Source organism: Pagrus pagrus (assembly GCF_965226575.1).
Source record: "Pagrus pagrus genome assembly, chromosome: 21".
In the NCBI taxonomy this organism is placed as follows: domain Eukaryota; kingdom Metazoa; phylum Chordata; class Actinopteri; order Spariformes; family Sparidae; genus Pagrus; species Pagrus pagrus.
The window spans coordinates 21,395,457-21,415,793 of record NC_140208.1 but is presented as its reverse complement, the minus strand read 5'-3'; the positions used below and the strand labels follow the sequence as shown (position 1 = coordinate 21,415,793).

The 20,337-nt window shown below is 41.0% G+C and overlaps 1 protein-coding gene across 4 annotated transcripts in view; it reads left to right on the top strand.

The window, feature by feature from the left end:
- Positions 1-12,921, top strand: part of exoc6 (exocyst complex component 6) — a 49,409-nt gene extending 36,488 nt beyond the window's left edge. For 2 of the 4 annotated variants that reach the window (XM_084341639.1, XM_084341637.1), the window contains 3 exons: positions 5,987-6,099; positions 6,477-6,488; positions 7,221-12,921. In XM_084341639.1, the coding sequence (XP_084197765.1) occupies positions 5,987-6,099; positions 6,477-6,488; positions 7,221-7,347 (252 nt within the window). In that variant the 3' untranslated portion in view covers positions 7,348-12,921. The remainder of the gene's footprint in view (positions 1-5,986; positions 6,100-6,476; positions 6,489-7,220) is intronic. The other 2 variants (XM_084341640.1, XM_084341638.1) reach the window with 1 other exon arrangement.
- The last annotated feature ends 7,416 nt before the right edge of the window (positions 12,922-20,337 follow it).

Here is a 20,337-nt window from a genome sequence, read left to right as displayed (position 1 = left end):
AAAGGGGCAGAATGTGGGACCAATTATTTATATTTAGTCAGAAATGATTTTACGTAGATAGAATCTGTTTCCACCTTCTTCCACTTCACTGTTTACTTCTCAGCTGTCCTGTAATTCACCTTTCTATATCACACCCAACTATATTGTTTTTCACAGGCTGTTTCTTTTCCAGACTCGTGTCTCTGTGTAACCTTTTCAACTTTCACCTGTCCTATAGTTCACCTGCTCAAGAACATTCCTACTTCCACACACACAAGCAAAAACTCCCTATCTCCTTTTTCGTTGTAAACACCAGTGGTATGTAAAGTGTTGCTGGGTCCCATTAACTTGTTTTCTGTGTTGACCTGTTAATCTGAGCCTGAGGTGGAGGCTTGACTCTGCATCCAATTCAGGTCACAGACTATACTGAGGAGGTTTGTTGAATGTGCTGCAGTAAAACTAAGATCTTAATAATGTATACAGTAGTATAGGACCACTGAACCAAAGTAGAAAAAATAACCTCCATGTGATAATGTCAGCATCATTGTCTTCAGCTTGTTGTAAAAAAATAAAGCCTCTTGTCCGGGTCTGTGTCAGGAGGAGGAATAATAATTATAATAATCTGGTGAATGCAGAAGTGGCCCACAAAGACACCAGTCAGGACTGTTGGACCGACCATGTCCAAAGACCAATCCAACCGTGCTGGCGTGTGTCCATGCTTGGTCACAGTCAACAATGTTCCCCCTCCTCTAGGGTGAGGAAATCGTCTCAATACTCCAGGAAATCAGAGTAAAGGCTGATCCATGATTTACATTTTCATAAAGACTTGCTATCGCATATATATTTTGAATTGTAAACAGTGTTTGAGGGTATGTTGGTGAGCTACTGCAGTGGCCCCAGTGAGTCAAGTAGTGCTGAGGTAATGTGTTACAGTCCCTTGAACACCAGCTTTCTCTATTATGATCTAAAATTTTATTATTATTTGGAATTTTCAACTTGAAAAAAGTAATCTAAGCTGTCACTAAAACACATTCTTAGCTCTGTTTTCACTGTAATTACTTTACATAGATAATGCCTTTATCTCGAGATCACAAGTTAACTATTTCATCATCTCAAGAAATTGAGCTTTGTAACCTCGAGATAATCAACCCATTATAAGCAAAAGATTGTTTCCTTTTATAAGGGATCCAGTTAACAGAGATGCTGTAATCCTGTTGTATCTGTTGGGATTATTTTTCTTCCTCCTCTAGTGCTCTAAAAGTATCTGGGCCTCAGAAACCATGACAGCTTCAGTTCCCAGACTTGGCAGATCAGCCGGATTTCTCACCCAATAACTCTTAAAGCTGTAATTTCCTGGATTCTGTTGGACAGGACACATTAGAAGCAGAATGTCTTTCTGACATTTAAAATTTTGTCCAGATCTGTTTTCCCTATTACTTGCAGACATTTGGAAATAATGCGTTTTTAAACCTGTGTCACAGTCATATTTTGACATAGGTTGAAAACATGCAAAATAATTCACTGATATATCTTCACAAGTCTTTATTCAAATGATACCAATGTTGACACAGACCAGACATTCTCTAGATGGGAGACATCAAGCGTTTTGAGTTTAGGTCCGTCACTGTGATTTTCAATATCTTGCTATAGTTGGTACCGTGTGCACAACATGTTAAAGAAATAAATACGGCGGACGTGACTTCAGTGTCGGCAGTGGGTCTGTTTATGAGTGAAGCTTAGTTTCCTGTGATGCAGCTTATTAGACGAGATGTGTCCATGTTCCCTTTTATACAGGCTGCTTGGCTGACATGTTAATCCTAGCCTGAGGTATAGGGGTAGGGAGGTCTCCATTGGCTGAGGTTAGACAGAGGTCACCCTTTTACTTTCCCTTTACCTTGCAGCTGCTGATTTTGTAGGTATAACTGCTTTTTAGATTGTTATCCTGTAACCATTTTGAGTAGTTGAAAGTCAAAAATCTAGGCTGACAGTGGAGAAAGCCCTGTCCCTCTTGGTGTGGTGGTCAGTCCTGAGGGTGAGGTTGGGAGTGCCAGTGAACAAGCTCTGCTCTGGTTTGTGTGTGAGTAACTTATAATGCACTGACTTAAAACTAATGTTGATAAAAAATGTTCTGTACCTCAGTAATTTTTAATTAGTATTTAAATGCACCATTTGACACATGTGACACATGTATATTAAGTCATGTTGCTGTTAAACATAATGCTCACATTTCTCACAACTTGGCATCTATAGAGTATTTTTTAAGTGGCAAGTGAAATAAATTCTTAAGTTTAAAATGTATGAGCTATAAATGTACTATAGATTATTTCCCTGTTATCCTGTGAAGAAAAGACGCACACCTTTAGATTTTTCTTGACTTAATTTGACTATTTGAATCACCACTGTATACGTGTATGAAGTGTGAGACAATCTTGCGATCGCATCACACCAGCCGTGACATCTGTCAACATTTTAAGATTAAATTAGATTAGATGGCTCCGTCTGGTCTAAAGACTTGCAAAGATAAGACAAATTAGACAATACAGTTACCGTGTGATTGGTCGTTTGTCCATCTGTCATATATTTCTTCTGTAACTCCATGTTGATGTGTCAAAGCACAATGACAAGTTAACAAACTGGTTTGTGGCAGCAGATTGTTAAAATGGTGGCTGAAATAAAATTCTGTGAGTACTTGACCAATCAGAAATGTTCAGCACTGCAAGCCTCACCACCTAAGTTCCTGTAGTTTTGTATGACCCCGGTAGCACGGACTGTCTGGTCCTCAGAATTTATGTTAGGCATACATGTTATTATAGATCACACTTATGTTATCGCAAGACCTGCCCTACTCTGCCTCTTATTGGTTGGCTTTGTTGGTTGCATTCTCTGTGCTTGACTGAAACTGTTAACTCACACATTGGCTCTGGTAATGTCTGTTTTGGCAATTTATAAGATGTAGTTTTGCGGGTAAACACATCAGCCTCTTCAGCCTCTCTCCCGGACCTCTGCTGCTCCTGTCTGGGTCACAGGGCCCTGTCTCAGCCACTCTTCACTGTCAGAGTGTCTCTTGTCTTGTAACGTAGGGCAGGCTGCTGCCTTGCTGCTGCTCTGCCACCCGGCCTGTCCGCTCTACTGAACGAGCCCAACCCTAACCCTAATCCAGACCTTAGCCATTACTAATTCAGGCCCAAGTCTTCCCTCATTGGGGTCTTTGGTCCTGACAAGGTTGATGTTTATATCAGAAAAGATCCCCAATAGGTTTCAAAAACACTTATGCCCACACAGCCTATCTTTCTGATACCAAAATAATATTTTCTTGACATGTTACTATTTCACTCTTATAATAAGATGACTCAGCTCGCCCAGCAGAATACACCTAAATGACACTGATTGTTGTCTTCACTGTGTTTGGGGTCATCACTCAGATTTATATCAGGGTGGAGAGGTGTGATTGAGATGCCTCTGATTGGGGTAAGATACAGAGAGATGGTACTAAATTGGAACCAGTTTCAAATTTATAAACAGAGATTCATTAAGAAACTTGCTTTTTGTTTGTTGATTTCTGAAGTTTGGACCAACTGCTTTTCAACTACATTACAGGGATTTTATGTAGCAGGGCACCTGGGTAATGTTGATAACATAGCGGACCAGGTCAGGCACTAAAACGTGTGGCAACCTTTGACAAAAGACGTGCATACAGAACATTTCCATTCCGCTTCAAATAACTAGTGAAAACTCCATTTTAAGATGCAAAAGGGTAACGTCAGCCTGGCTCTGGTTTTTGATGGTTCTACCTCTCATTTTTGCATTCAGCAAAGCAATTGCTAAGATCTGGGAACACTGAGGCATCACTACAATGGCTTCCGACAGGGCAACAATACTAGCAGTCAGATGATCTGACAGGTTGTTAACAAGATAACAGTTAATCCAGATTATCTGAACCACTTAATCAGGAGGTCAGACTGAAAGTGAGCACCGGAGCCTTGCAGCAGACAGATTACCAGCAGTTAATCACAGATATATCATATAGGCGTTTGCTGTATGACAGCCAGTAATACAAAATATATGTTTGAGGTGACTAAGTCTATTGTAACACAGTGAAATATCCAACTCTCTGTGCATCTCAAGTCAAAATTGTTTAATAACTACATTTAAAGGATCGTTATCAAAATGTTTGTTCAGTGGTGGCTCGTGTTAAAAAGTAAATATTGGGCAATTTATTGTTATTAAAAAATATCAATATTGATATTCCATTTCAAAAACTCACGATCCATGGGGATCCAGTGACTTCCCATTAAAATGTCTCTAATAATTCCTCACTGCACAGTTATATGCACATAACTGTGTTATCATAACTGAGTAAAGTGAAGTAAACTGTAATAAAGTGGAGTTTTCCTTTAAGGAATTATCAGGTAGGTGACTGTCAGAGTAAAATGTGTCAGCCTCTACATGGCTGCTTGTTGCTCATCACTTAGCTCCAGGTGAGAATAATGGCATTGTTGCTAAGCCTCTCTCTGTGTGTCGGAGTCTCTCAGTCAGCTGAATAATGCTATTATCACTAAGCTGTTCTTTCACTGCTCTTTCAACATGACCTAAACACCCAGCTGTTTCACCCTATGACATTAGCATACACTGTGTGTGTGGGTGGGGTAGGGGGGTCATCTTCATCAGGTTAATCAGGGGTCATGGGGGGGTCATTTGAAATGTTCCTGTTCACACTCAACATGTAGCAGCAGAGCCCTTCCTCCTCCCTTCTTCTCTCGGTGTCCCTCTTTCTCTCTGCATGTCAGAGTGACGCAGTGACCCAGGATACACAAGTGTTGACCATCATCACTGATCCGACCCGGCTCCTGACCTGCTTTAACACAGCTCAAAGACATGTGTTCACAGGTTTCTGTAAGAAGTACAGGCACAGGGTGTCTGCTGCAGTGTTTCAGGATCACTGTAAGGCTATAATGAGGCCCACTTCTGCACTCCTCTCAATTCAAGATACTTGAACATGATTGTAGAATGTAAGTTGCTGCGTTAACTTTTCATAAAGTGACAAATGAATTGTATAAAATAACACTGTCACGTTTAAGCAGTGTTTATTTCATACAAGTTCATTTGTAAATGCATCTTTTTGTCTCTTTGTCAGCCTTCGTCCAGACTAAAATGGTGGTTTGTCCCTCAAAATTGGAGCTTTTCCAAAATGGTGTTCAAATGGCACAAATTTTGAAACGCCGGCTGGTGTTTCATGTTGCAGACCAGCAAAATGACTCGTGGCTGTTGTCTGGTGATTGTGTTGTATTGTAAAGAAGTCTTTTACTATCAGCTGAAACTTTGCCGTCTCAAATTCCTCAGACCTGAAAGCTCTGAGTTTACTGGGTAATGTTGTTCAATACTTCAGGGGTGTTGAGATGCCATGTTACTCCTTCAGGTGCTTTGTTAAATTTGTGGTGTTCGCATCTCTTATTAGCACTGCTCTGTGTCATCACTTGAACATGGGCATGCTTGTATCCTTTGACTTTCCTTGTGTGTCCACACAGCACTGCTGTCTTCTTTGGTCAACCAAAACCGGTTGCAAAGGCTCCGTACCTGCCATCTTAAATGAGCTATAACAAATAACAAAACAGAGCAAATGAAAGAGTGTCAAGAAGATAGTCATGGTCAGTGTGCTAAACTGTGGCCATATTGTCACACAGAGAGTCACAGTGGTATCATCTATAAAGTGAATTAGAAGAAGCCTGTGTCTCTGTAAATATTAGTGTAGTCAGTCATCTTTTATATTCTCACTTTACATATCATTTCATATATCATTTGGCTGGGTCCACAGTTTCCACAGTAGTGTTTATTATATCCTGTGGATGGAGCACTTCACTACATCATTAAACATACTGTAGTTCGTCTCTTCGTAACTTTCCCCATCAAACTCTCACCTGCTCCAAGCCTCAGTCCTCCTGTTTCTCTCTGAGGCTCTGTGCAAAGTTCTGTGAAGTGAGGTTCTGTTGTGTCTCTGTGTGTTCTGTAGCTTCTGGACCTGTTCATGGTGTGGGACTGGTCGACTTACCTGGCAGACTACGGTCAGCCAACCTCCAAATACCTGAGAGTGAACCCAGCCACTGCCTTGGCTCTACTGGAGAAGTGAGTGCATTTGATACTGTATGTGCACACTGCTGGGGACGTCTGTATTATATTTCAACATCTTCCCAGTGTTAGTGTCAGGACATTTGACTTCAAAGAGAGTCAACTAAATATAGTGCACATTAAACACACACATTTCCAGAAAATGCAAATTAATGAAAGGATTTATTTCCATCATTCTTAATTGCTTTGTGTTTTAATTGAGACACCTCTTCTAGTCTGGGCGACCACATCAACACATGTTTTCTGACATTTTAACATTTTACATAAATGTGGCTGCTTTGTCAGTCTTCCTCACTCCTTGTGTTTTGGTTTCATCGTTGCTCTTCTGGTCGTCTAAATCTCCTTCTCTCTGTTGTTTTCCTGCTGCTGCTCAGAGTCTACCGGGGGTAGGTGGAGCTTCCTCACTCTCACTTTTCTTTGGTCTTCTCCCTGCATGCTCTCATATGTGCAGAACCAATAGTGTAGTGTAAACCTCCTACAGTATAGAGTTCATCTCCTCTATAGCTCAGCATAAATGGTAGCTGGAGGTTAACATTTCCTCATAATAATTCTCATTATAAATCCCATTATTACACACACTAACTACACACAATGAACATCCATTTGAGTTCACTACTTAGTCTAATAAGTCAACAAAATAAACAAATTGTCAACAAATAATGCTCTTACTCCTGTTTCCTTACTAAACCAAAAAAACAACTGTAAACAATCTGAATTCTCCCTTTTTTCCAAACTAAGACGAGCTCAATTGCCTTGTTAACTCACTGTAAAACACACTTCATACAAACTCAACTTAAACTAAATAAAGCTCAACAAAACAGTGTTGGTTTGTCTGTCCACAGTCACTTCAGGTTTGGCCAAAACAAACCTTCATTCATTCAGTAAAATGGGAAACTATTCCGGCTCCACATGCCGTGGCAAGTCTTCTGTCCCCACGAGTAGAGAAAGAGTTAGTTTTTTCTGAAGTCACTAGAAAAAGCAGCAAGTCAGATCAAACCTAAATAGCAACAATCTCATAAATGGCAGCAAGCAAGCGAGTGCATCACTGAGAGAATACATTCAGTTCTGTGACTTGTCTCTTTGACACTGTGTCTCTCTCTGTGTCTCTCTCTGTCCAGGATGAAGGACACCAGTAAGAAGAACAACATTTTCTCTCAGTTCAGGAAGAACGACAGAGACAAACAGAAGCTGATAGAGACTGTGGTCAAACAGCTGAGGAGCCTGGTCAACGGCATGTCCTCCTAAACACACACACACACACACAGGAGTGACATGTGTTATGAAGAGATATGAAGGATGGTACATGCATGCAGTCACATGTACACACTGAACTGCCAACACCCTCACAGAGGAAGGACACACACACATGCAATGAAGTGATAAAACACAACATGAGAGTGACAGAACCACACAGGGAATTTACAAACACACATACAGACACACAAAAAAGGGACAGATTGACAGCTTACATACACACACACCAAGTAAGGCACAGCAATACACACACTGAACAAGGCATGCAGGGAACAGACTCCTAGTAAATACAACACACACATACATGAAGTCATATCCTCTCCTTACTGTTATACCTGACTGAGTACTCAATGTAAATAACACACACACACACACATATACTAAACAGTTTACTGGACTCTTCCCAGGAGATACAGTAAACTGTTTGTAAAGTATTTTTAATGGCTATGATAAGACAAACTATGTTTTGTACATTTGTGAGAGTGTAATGATTGTAGCTGCAGAGGGAGACTGGGACAGAACAGGACCTGACACTCACAGGTACTGGGACAATGGGCTCAGAGGTTAACACTTACCTTACCACAGGTGAACAGAATAAATCGTTTCCTCTCCTCCTATCAGAAACCCAAATCATACATTCAACATGATCACACCTCTTCTCTCTCACCGCTTTTAGATTAAAGCGATTTTGTCCTCCCTGAACCATTCAGTTTCTCGTTGTGTCAGCTGAACGTCTTGTAGACTTTATGAAACTACTATCATATAAAAGCTAAAGAAGAAGCTGCAGCTCAATAATGACCAATCCAGCCAACAGCTCCACTTTAACCAGTTGTGCATCTGTTTAACATGGGGCTCATGTTAAAAGCTAGAAAAAGTCCGACAGTCCCACCTTTAATTCAGTAAAGCCTAATAACAGTCAGTACCTTTCTGAATCCTCATTATCTCAGCTGCAAAGAGTGAAGGTGAAATCATTACCTCCTTGGAAGAGGTAAAAAATTAGAAAACCAGTTGTGCATGTACACAGAAAAAAATAAAAAACATTCTCCAGGATTTAGCTGGATGTTAGGTTTCTCTTGTCCTCTCCCCCTCATATGGAAACTAGGTTTCAAATTTCAATGACAAGAAAGAAAACAGGTTAATGTTACCTGGGTTCTGAAGAGCTTGTTGGCTTTATGTTGAGTCCTACTTAAGTACTGTTGCTCCAGACTGTAATCTGTTTATTATATTGGAATCACTGCCACATTAAAATATTCAGTCACAGAGGCAAAGTAAAAACTTTAAGCCAAGTTCCACTTTTTTTAACTTTGACAAATACATTTGTACAGTATAGACTGTTGCACCATCCGATGTTCTGATTGGAAGGTGCAGCAGTGCCACCACTTGTGTCTCAGTCATGGAGGCCACAAAGACATTCTCTTGTCCTGACTGATTGAACTTATTGTCTGGACAGTGTTCACAGACCGTGTGGCTACTTTGTTTTAATAGTTGTATTGACTTTGAGAACAATGTTGCCTTTTTTTAAATTTTCCATTTCAAACCCCTCTCAAGACTTGTTCAGCCAATCTGCTGGCTCAGTGTTCAGGCTTGTCGGCTTCTTTGTAAACGTTGGTCACCCAGTACACTGTTCTCTCCTGTCGTCAGGGAATTATCATTTCAGCCTAAACAGTCACTCAACCATGAAGCTTCCAGCATCACCTACATAATTAAAAAAGCATAAATAAGTGTGGCTTGTGCCACTTTCTTAACTGTGGGTATCCAGTCTTCTGGTTTATTTCTATTGAGGGAACCATCATAGAATAACTCTGATCTCATTAGTAACTTCAACCACATTCAGATTGTTACTCTGACATGAAAGGATTTCCCTGTTTTTCTTTTCACATAATTATGGTGTGGAATGTAGATAAAAATGTTTCTGACAAAGACCGACTGAAGCTCATTGTCCCAATACTTCAACTGTTAGTGTGTATGCATGTGTGCAGAAACAAAGTGCCGCTGAGGTCATGGATGGATGGAGGAACAGATGAATGGATGATGACGTCTTTAAAGACTGATGTTCATGAAAAAGGTGGAGTTTTGTTGAACTTGGTGGCTTTGCTTCCGGTGTGTCTTCTTTTCTGCCTCACATTATACACTGAACCCACCGCCTGAGACAGAGCCTCACAGTGAGAGAACATGGAGGAGTTCAGTGTTTGCATGAACACGACACATGGCTGTCACAGTCAGGAAACATGATGAAACTGGATCGTATCAGATGATGCAGGTGAACACATCTGGGTTTGTTTAGCAAACGCTCGAAGGAAGTGATCAGGATTTTGTGTTGGAGTGCCACTGACCACTGCATGAAGGAATCCTAATGGAGGGTTTGCATGTGATGTCGTCAAATGAGAAATTCACCACAGTAACACGAAATTCACACCTGGCACTAACATCGATCAGTATCTGGATACGTTCAGTGTAAATGCTATCGATAGGAATGTGATTGGATCAGCCAGACGACCTCTGGAGGAGTTCTGTGGTCAGATCTCAGCCAGGTGGAAGTGACATCTGTACAGTTTGGAAACATTAAAAAATAAATACATAAATAAAAACTTAGCCACTGAGTGACATCACAGCAGGCAATTCATCAGATTATAAGCAGCTTTTTTTGGAGCCACAAAAGGCTGCATACCGCACCTTCACATATGCAGTCATACCCCCCAAAACCTGTAAACACACTCTAATGTGGAAAATTGGTGGAATTATCCTTTATTACCAAGTGCAAATGACCAGGCCTGTTCAGATGAATGCACACCCAGGTCACATATTTATACCAGGTGATGGGTCTAAATTGTTCCCAGCACATTTGAACACCCGCAGACTAACAGATGTGTTGTACATATCATAGTAACATCTGTTGACTTTTATTTATACAGATGAGTTTGTTTTCCTCTGAGCCTCACAGCTGTACTCATTCATAGCAGCCTCTGGCCTCTCAGTGGTGGTGAGGGTGATCAGGTGGTATCATGTTAAAGGTGACATCAGTGCGTGCCCTCTCGCTCCCTCTGTAGATCCCGTCAGTTGTTGGGTTAAGGACATGATTTTTTGTGATTTGAACCACAGTTTTGTCTTGCAACCCTCTCAAACTACTGGACTCATGCTTGCAAGTAAACAAGCCCCCCTCGGGGAACTGTTATGTTATTAGTGATTATATATACATATATATTTAACAGTTAAGAAGTTGCATTCTGAATTATTTTCTTTTTGTTCCTCAGGGTGAAATGAAGCTTTAGAATCTCATAACCCACATATATCCACAAAGCACAGCAATAATGAATTGGTTCCTTTACAGCCTCACAGGAAGGTTGATGCTTACCTACAAACTGCACATGACTCCTGATGACAAGCGTTTTATATTGAGACTGTTTCTATTCTGTTTATGTGTTGGGTCTGTGCTCCACTCTCAGCAGGCATTTTTGCACTGAAACTGATTGAGGTTCTTTCTTTTTAATGTTTTGCCTTTTTTAAAGATTTGCTTGTAAATGCCACTGTATATACTGCATATTTTGTAAAGAAAATATTACAGCAGTTTGTCTGCTGCCAACAAAATTGGAGGTCGACACTGATATGCACCTCCACCAACACTTAAAGTAAATATGTAATTAATAAGAGTTTGAATTTGCGTTTGTTGCTTACTTGGTGAACACAGTCGAGTACAGTGTGAGGAGCTCACTTATTTACATTGGTACCTTCTCTCCACTAATTCACATGGTTCAAACATAAAAATGCTGTATTATGTTCCAGCAAAGGTCCTATAATAACATTCCAACATGAAGTATGTAAATACTGGTCCTGAAGAATGTAACTAACTGCTCCTAGATATTATAAAATAAAGGACAGCTCCAGATTAAGTTTCATACAAAGGGTTTCCGTCTGTCAGCTGGTTCTCCTGGTCTGGAGAGAAGCACCGGGCCTCTGTCAGTCAGCGCTCCCTCTCCTGCCATGAATCATTGATCCATTTTACCATCAATTCTCAAATAAAAGCATTCAGATAATGGCCGTGTCTCCAATAATAGGTGACACGCCCTAACAATTAATGGCCAGTGGAAAGAGAACAGGTGAAATGCCTGGACTATAATGCCTTACTCAGCATAATGCACATTTCCTCATTATTGACTCCATCAGTACAACAACAGAGACATACTCACCACTTTGCTGCTCTCACAGTCTCTTTACCATCAGTACTTTCAGTCACTAATTATTTCCCGTTCTTTCTACTTTGTTTTTAATCGTGCTGTGTTAAAGTCAATGCAATTCAAGTCTCTCTGCAGAGGTTTCACATTTAAAGCTAACCAGTATAAAGGGAGGAAGTGTGGCCTTTAATCAGCTGGAAAGCTTCTTATGTGAAATGTCTTTGCAAGAACTGTTGAGTTTCATAGACGGTAACTTAACAGTGACTGGAATAAAACAGTGTATGAGTGTGAAAATGAGAATCTCATAGCAAAAGAGTGGTGAGTATGTCATGAGTCATAGTGTTGGAGTTAATGCTGAAATGTGTATTATACTGAATGTATCAAGACAACAGGTGAACATGGAGGGAACATTGAGCTCACATCAGCAGCAGATGAAAACATGAACAGAAGAGAGAATGTGTCGGCCTCTTGTACAACACAACCCTGTCTCCTAGAAATGACTGCAGTCCTGTGTTGGTGGTTTAGGCAACCAAAGCATTTTGCTTTAAGGTCATGGATCATGGTTTTGGCTAAATGTTAATGAACACCTCCTGTGCCGTGTGTTGAGTGCCTAAATACAACCATTTAAATAAGCTGTATGATGTAGTAACTGCTGCTACTCATATGTTCAGTATGAACATTTAGTGTCCTGACAGAGACGTTAAACCTGCAGTGTGAAACCTTCCCCTGCTGGCAGTCATAAGCACTGTTAACGTGCTTATGACGGCAGGCTCAGCCATGTTCCTATTGGCTGTAGGCCCATTCAACTCTACAGTTTGCTTCTTCTTCAGCTCTGGCATGACAGTCTTTGCTGGTTGACATGATGTCAATAGATATTAATCTTATCTGCTGTCGCAAATGAGTGGTATGTAAATGTTATATCCAGGAGACAGGGTTTAGAGAAAAAGGGCCTGCTTCTCTCTCTGCTCTTAAGATAAATGCATCTAAATTTCATGTATGTACATTAATATAATATATAATGTGTCACATAATCTCACGTGGGACAACATTGAAAGTCTGTGAATGTATAAGATTCAGATACACGAGATAGAAAACTATTTTAAAAAAGGCCTCAAATTCATCAACGCTGCCAAATCAGAAGACCACAGGTGAAAATTCAGAATCAAGGTTTTCTATAAAACCTCTTGTGCGCTGATGATTATTTAAATTGGAACAGAAAAACGACAGATAGTTTTTCTTGCCTTCCTCAGAAGTGGAGAGAGGGTACATTTTGATATCCAAAGGAATCCTTGCTTTACCTTTTGTCATTGTTCTCAGTAAGACGCCCTGACTGAGATGTTGGTTTCCTAAATTTGTTGTTTTTATTTTGTGTGCTGTAATAAAAGTTTATTGAACAGTAATGTCTGCTGGTTATTGTTGTGTTCTTTGGTGCTACGATCAGGCTGGTCCAAGACAACGAAGCTCACAATTAAAATTCCAGATTTTACTGCAGCATGCTGTGAAATCAGAGGATCATTTCTACATTATTACAATTGGGTCTTGTCATGTTTGTCATTTTGGCCTTCATTTAAAGAACAGGTGAAAAAGTGGTAGTACTCCACATGGGCCATAAGCAGGCAAGCAACAGAAGGAACTAAAGGCGTGTGTGTCTGTGTGTTTATGTCCTCTTCAGCTTGTGATTCAGTTCAGACTCGGTTTTCTCTCCTCCAGTGTCGCCTCTTCCCCTTTCCTCTCAGAACATGTCTGAAGTAAAGTACATACATTTAGCAGTCAAATAAGAGTGGAGAGGTGAAGAGCAGTGAGTCAGATTAGCTGAGGTGCAGCCGTGCAGACAGCTCGCAATCTCCTGTTACTCAACGTGGCCACACCTCTAATTATGCATTTAGACTGAAACTATGTTTATTTCTGCTGTAAAGTTGGACATTTTAACGTCCGGTCTTATGAAGATTGATTTGCTTTTGGAGCCACGATAGGCCATTCAACAAACTTCTGAGTTAGCTTCATTTCTCAGCCCTGAGGTCGCCCCCTGGATGGAGCGGTACAAGGAAAGCAGAAGATGTGTCTGAGGTCACTGTTTTTAGTTACAACAGGAAAACAAAATAAATACACTGGATACATTTTTTGTCCGTTAAATTGAAAAATGTAAATATTAACTTCCTCGTTGGTCATAATTCATGCCGCGAAAATACAAGCACTAAAATTTTGACTGGTCTGATGACATTAAACACAAGTGTTAATACATCAGTAATGCTTCAGGGTTATTACAAGAGACTCTGACCTACATGTTCACTGTTAAAACCTTTTTTTCTTATGAAGAGAACTGTCGCATATACATCTTTGCTCAGTCAAGTTTAATTTCAGTATGTGTCCTTGACGGTTCATTCATCAGTGGTGTGAACAGCTGCCGGGACGCTGGATGATTCCTGGGTTAGGCTCTCAGGGTTAGAGTCAGCAGCTCCTGCTATTTTCTACAGAGGGTCACTAAACCATGTACATGTGAACAACATGTGGCAGCCTCACAGGGTGTGTGGTTAATCCGTAGCGGTCGGGCTCCGATCTGATGGAATCAATTCAGTTCTTCTGATTCTTTGAGAGCCAAAGTCAAAACAGGTCATGTATTACACTTTAACTGGCAGCTCTTTTGATAGTCAACATCTTTCATATAAAAACATCTGATGGTTCCAGCGTCACACTCATGACAATTTGCTGCTTTTCCTTTGGATTCCTTTGGACTTTAAGCAACAGAACACTCAGAACCACTGCTCACTTGTCCTAACATGGAGCATTAGTCAACCCTGACCAAGAAAGCTTTAGAGCCACAGCACACACAACACAGCAGCGGGTCAGAAATACTACCATGCAAGAGCATAGTGAAGCCACACAGCACCAGCATGTCAGCACAGTCGCCAAATCGACCCTGTTATTAAGAATTCATTCAAAACTGTTGATGTTTTCAAAGATGAACAATCTGCCAGTGAAGGTTGTTGTAGCCGTCACCTCTACTGTCCGAGGATGTTCGAAAACAAATCTACATATTTCTAATTTTAGACCGCAGTGTCACTATATTACACAGCACCATGCTATTGGGATGTGGTATATGGGTGCTTTCCCTCTCTCTCTCTTTCTCTCTCTCTCTCTCACACACACACACACACACACACACACAGATTCGTCAGTTGTTTTGTGAAAGTCTTCTGCCATCTTTTATCTGGCCCTCGGAGCCTCGCTGCAGCCCACCACACACACGCTAACTGGGAAACAGCAAGTGAACTTTGGCCTGGGTCAGCGAGGATCCCTGTCGCCGCAGATGTAATGAGGCGAGAGACATTAGAGAGCTCTATTATCACTGGACAGCAGCCACACACACACACACACACACACACTCAGACTCAGACTCAGACTCAGCTCGACTGTCTTCTTATATTCTGCCAGTCTTCTTCTTTAAGACTGTGACGTCTCTTCCACATACACACCCTCTGTCTCTACGTCTACACAGTGAAGACGTCTCATCTCTCCACACACACCTCAAAGTCAGTATTCATTGAGTGTGTCAGAGTATTAACTGCCCCTAACACACCAAACATTCTCACAGTGTTCTATATTTTTAAGATAACTTGCGACTGGTGCCAGTGCTGATCTGTGTGAGAGGATCCTGAGCTGACAGCAGTGAGCAGCAGCTGGAGGACAGTAACACCGTCCTGTGGTGGGACACATTCGTTTGTGATGTTGCTTTCCTGTGTGAATGCAGTGAGAGGAGGGCTCAGTGTTTCCTTCCTGCGTGTCAACAGCAGTGACGAGTGCTTTAGTGCAGGATCAAACACTTTTACAAGGCAGTAAAAAGCTTTAACATTCAGTTCAACAATGCAGCAGCAGAGGAGGAGGAAGAGGAGACACAGCTCCACTGACCCAGGGACACGTCCACATGGTCCGTCCTCCTCACACACGGCACTAGTCCTCCCATCAGCCGTCCTCTCCACGTCCACATTCTCCACCTGTGCTTCTTGACTGTCTCATTTTATGTATTGGATGTATAATTAAAGGGGCACTCCACAAACTAACATGAAGTTTAAATACAGTCAAATAATACATTCTGGAGGAGCTTTCCAGGAAACCTTTAAACAGACAGGACACACCCGGTGAATTCTGATTTACAAAAAGCAGTTCAGTGCCACAGTTTGGCTTCAGTTCATGAACATAGTGTTCAACTGTGTTCCCTCTGTCCAGTCACTGCAGCTGTCAAAGTCCAAAGATCAAAGACCCAGAACCATTTTTGATTCAGGAGAACCTGAAGTTTCAGTTTAAAAAAAACCTCAGGAAGTTTATTTTATTTCAAGCTGAAGAGGAGAAATCTTGACAAAGATAGTTGATTAATCAAGTCTCATGTCCAGGTCATCAGATACTGACACCGGCCAACCCGAAGCATCAGAATCCGAAGAGATTGGACTTTTTTAGACCTCCATATGAATTTTAGTCTACATCTGACCTGTCTGAAACAGGTTACACCCATGTATTATAATATTATCCTGTGTTTTCAGGAGGAATCCTTCATTTCATTCACAGATCATGTAGACGTGTCAGAGGGAAAATAAAGGTTATTAAATCATAAAAATATATTATCCATTAAACATTTCTAGACAGTTTTATTGCAGACAACAGCTGCCTGCTGTGAACCAGACCATGAGAATGCTTTACAGAACCGAGCTGGACTGCTGAAACCTTTTTATTAAAACAGTCATAATTACAATAACATAAGACAGAGTCAACATCAGTAATCATCTCTCTCTCTCTCTCTCTCTCTCTCTCTCTCCCCCTCCACTCTCCCCCCTTCCTCCCCCCCTCTGTTTTACGGCCGGTGAACTTGGTTGCGCGCGAGAGTTCATCTAGATGTCAGGGTCACAGGCGGGTCAGCCAATGCGCGAGCTGAGGGAGGGAGATCCAAACACGCGCCAGCACAAGTGCTGACTGCGCGCTCTGTGTGTGTGTGTGTGTGTGTGTGTGTGTGTGTGTGTGTACGCGCGCGCGCGCGTGAATAGTGATAAGAGTAAACACATGAACAGATGTCAGTGAACTCATCATCAGCCTATCAGCTGTCTGTTTCATCAACACAACAGAGAAAGTACACACACACACACAGTTTTATGACTGACAGCTGATGTGTTTATATCTTCACTGTTGGTCTGTTACATTTCACAGTGAGTAAGTCTTGACTGCTCTACAGACTGATGATAAACACAAACACATAAATATGATGCATGGATTCAAACTACAGGCCCACCCAGTGGTATAGTTACTATAATAGTTACTAATGTAACTCTGCATAATGTGAGTAATCACTTTTACATTCTGGTAGTTGTAGCTTTAGTGAGAGTAACAGATCAGTAAACTGGTTAACTTCATCCTGAGCTCACACGTGTGGAGCCCCAAAGAAGGCAAAGAGAAATCAAACATGCTAAAAACAGGCAGGTAACTTATTTCCAGCACGCTCATGTTAGCCAGCTAGCTTGCTGTGTTGCAGCCACAGAGTTGATTGCACTTGGAGAAGTCTCCTAGAAATTCCTTGTGTTAATTTTGTCATGTCATTAAAAGTGAGTCAGGCGTTGCTGTCAGCAGTAAGAGATGATGGCTGTCACACAGTCAGGCAGCAGTGCTGTCAAAGGTTAGTAAGACTGCAGAAAGTGCACGGTGAGACCGAGGTGGACAGAAGCTGCATGGAGCATCCGGTTCATTTTCAAAACATTCAAACACCCTGTACACACCCCAGATCTGCAGTGCAACAAAGTCAGAAAACATGGCAATAAACAAAAGAGAAACATTTAAACTACACAGCAAAAAATCAAGGAAAAATGACGATCTGTGCAGGTCAGCAGTGTCAGGCAGACATCTACTCCCAGTGAGGTCTGAAAGCATGTGGACAACATGACAGAGACGTGTCCGGAGGAAACAGGCTGTTACAGTTTGATCTACAATCCTGATCTAAAAAAAACAAATTGGACACTGTGTGAAACATGAATGTTTTGTCACACACTCACATGGACACTGAGAAGACAAACACACCTGTGTGGATCAATCCACAGGTGAACAGGCTGATTGGTGACAGTTTACAGGTTATTAAAGGAACATCCTCCTAAAGGCTCAGTCATCCACAGGCAGGGACGAGGAGAGCTTCAACACTTCATCAAACACTTCATCAAACACGGGATTTTATAAAGGAGATTAGTACATTGGTAAATCTCATGTTAGTTAACAGAGTTTGTTTTATTCCAGTTTTATACAGCAATTCTACATTGAAAAAGAAAACCAAGGAGTTGGAGTGGACTGACTGAGACATAAGGAAAGATAAACCTGTTCCCTTGTTGTTTGCTGTCATTTATGATCTTATTCAGTTATATCTATAAAAATACAGAATACTCTATATATAGGAAATAAAATATTTGACATGGCACTGAATCTGAATCATAATGCATGTTAGAAATGATCATGTTCTGGACCTTTGCTTGGACCTGGCTGCTACTTCTCGACTCCCGCTGGTGAAACATGTGATGAGCGGCTGTGTGTCAGGCAGCTTTCTGAACAATAACAAAGGCAGAACATGACAATAATAACATCTCACCGCTCCTTTTATTCTGTAGCTGATCTGGTCCTCTGCTCAGAGGGTCAGAGCCTCCTGGACCTCAGTGTCTCCTCAGTTTACAGACATTGTCGTTTGCTCTTCTTCTTTGAGTTAGCTGCTAACTGCTGCTAACTGCTTTTTAAATCCCCTGGTGTTGGGTCACACACACAGTACACTATCAGAACTCAGCTCACCCTTTATATGCAGACTGATTTGGCCCTGTTTCTACCTCTGCTGCTGGTCCGTTCAGTGTCTGTGTGTTTTTTACAGAATAACTGTGCAACATTTCCGCCTTGAACAAGCTGTGTGCAGAAAAACTATTCTCTACACTTGAACTTCCCTTCACCCACCCTCCCCCTCCACCCCCCGGCTTTATCACACCTGAACAGCAGAATCCTGTTTCACACATTCACATTGTGATGAGAAAAACTCACCAGCTACAGAATGAGCAGCTGGAAACCCATTCACCCTGAACATGCATCACCCACTGCTGCCTGTCTGAACACAAAGTCAACAAGGGTTTGTGCGTTCATATCGTAGCTGATGTTGGATTCAGTTTTGAGAGGCTTAAATTCAATAAGCTCATGAAAACTGTCGTATTTTGGCATCAGGCCTTTGCTGTTATTGTCAGGCTCAGACCATTACTGTCTTTAAAGCCCCTCACCTTCCTACAATCAGATGAAGACACTGTCAAGACAACTTTACTCGTATTACTCTGCTGTTCTGTTCTCCACTGAATTTCTTTTCTGAGACGTAGTCCAGGCCAGAGGGGGTTCAAAATGATCTGTGGGAGTGTGAAAATACGAGGAGATGTTAAGCAGTGATCACTGAGACGTGCAAAGCAGATGTACACAGTCACACTGAGCCAGTTTAAAGTCAGAAGAATGTCATAGTCTGGATTTTATAGATACTGAGACTGATACTGAAACCCTTCATCCCTTTCACCAGCACACACACAGAAAAAGTCTCAATGTTTCTAAATTATTTAGGTTTTTTGGATTGTATGCATTTTAATTTTTTTTATGTATGCGTTTTATTTTCATGGTTCACCTGTCAAAGGGGCTCTATGTAGTTTGGGTGAAAAAATGTTTATGAGAAGAGAATGATCTTTATTGGCTGTTTTTTTTCTGTCCAAACAAACTAAATAAACAAACCCTTTGTTTCATGTTTGAATAAAGTGTATATAAAGTGTAATAAAAAAACTGACCTTAAAGGACAACACAATCAATACTGTCTTACTTTGTTTATATGTGGTGGACCCTGCCACCTTTCTCACTTCAAACAGTGTTTTTGGAACCTTATTTTCCTCTGAGAACAGCTTGTTCATTCACTGACGGAAAACGTTTGTATTATTACCTCATTAGTATTCTAAATATTAAAATTCTGAGTTTGAATTTCTTCTCCAAAACTACACAGTGCCTCTTTAAATGAACTCTCGTGAAAAAAGAAAAAGACTACAAACGTTTTTCGTCAGATTATTAAGTTAATTCCTGGAAACTTTCTAGGGATTTATCAGAAAATTACAGATTCACAAAATGTGTTACTATTTCATTATCCAAAAAAAGGTCCACAAACTGTTTCCAAGACCAGATTATCAACTGAGCAGAGCTGCCCTGATGCTCCTGGAGTTCTGGACTTCTGGAGATCCAAGATGACTTGTTGGGAATGTGTAGGTTATCACTGAAGCACACTATGATCCGACATGATGGCTGCAGGAACAGGTACTATTTTTGTCTAAGAGAAACTATACATTAGGGTTGCCAGGTCTGTGTGACAAAACCAGCCCACTGGCCAGTCAAAACCAGCTCAATACCAGAACTCAAACTTTGTCCATACGTATACTGCTTTTAAGGTCCAACAGTACGGCTGATGCTGACAAATATAAATGTTTAGTGTGCCGGCATTAAAAACAGTTTCCCTCAACACTTCTTTCTCTTCCGTCCTAAAATGGCCATATGTAAGTAGATACGGTATATGATCATAAATAGAATTTAATACTAATATACATAATACATGTATGTGTTAATACTGACTTAAAATCATCTCAGTTTACCTGATTAAATTGCAGACGTTTAACAGTTGAGTATAAAAAAGAGAAAAACTTCTTTCTCCAGAAATGACGTTATTCCCAGGCTTCGCTAGTTGTGCCCTTCTTCACATCACGAGAGGCGCCAGCAGGTGGAGAGTATAGACGTGTGTGTG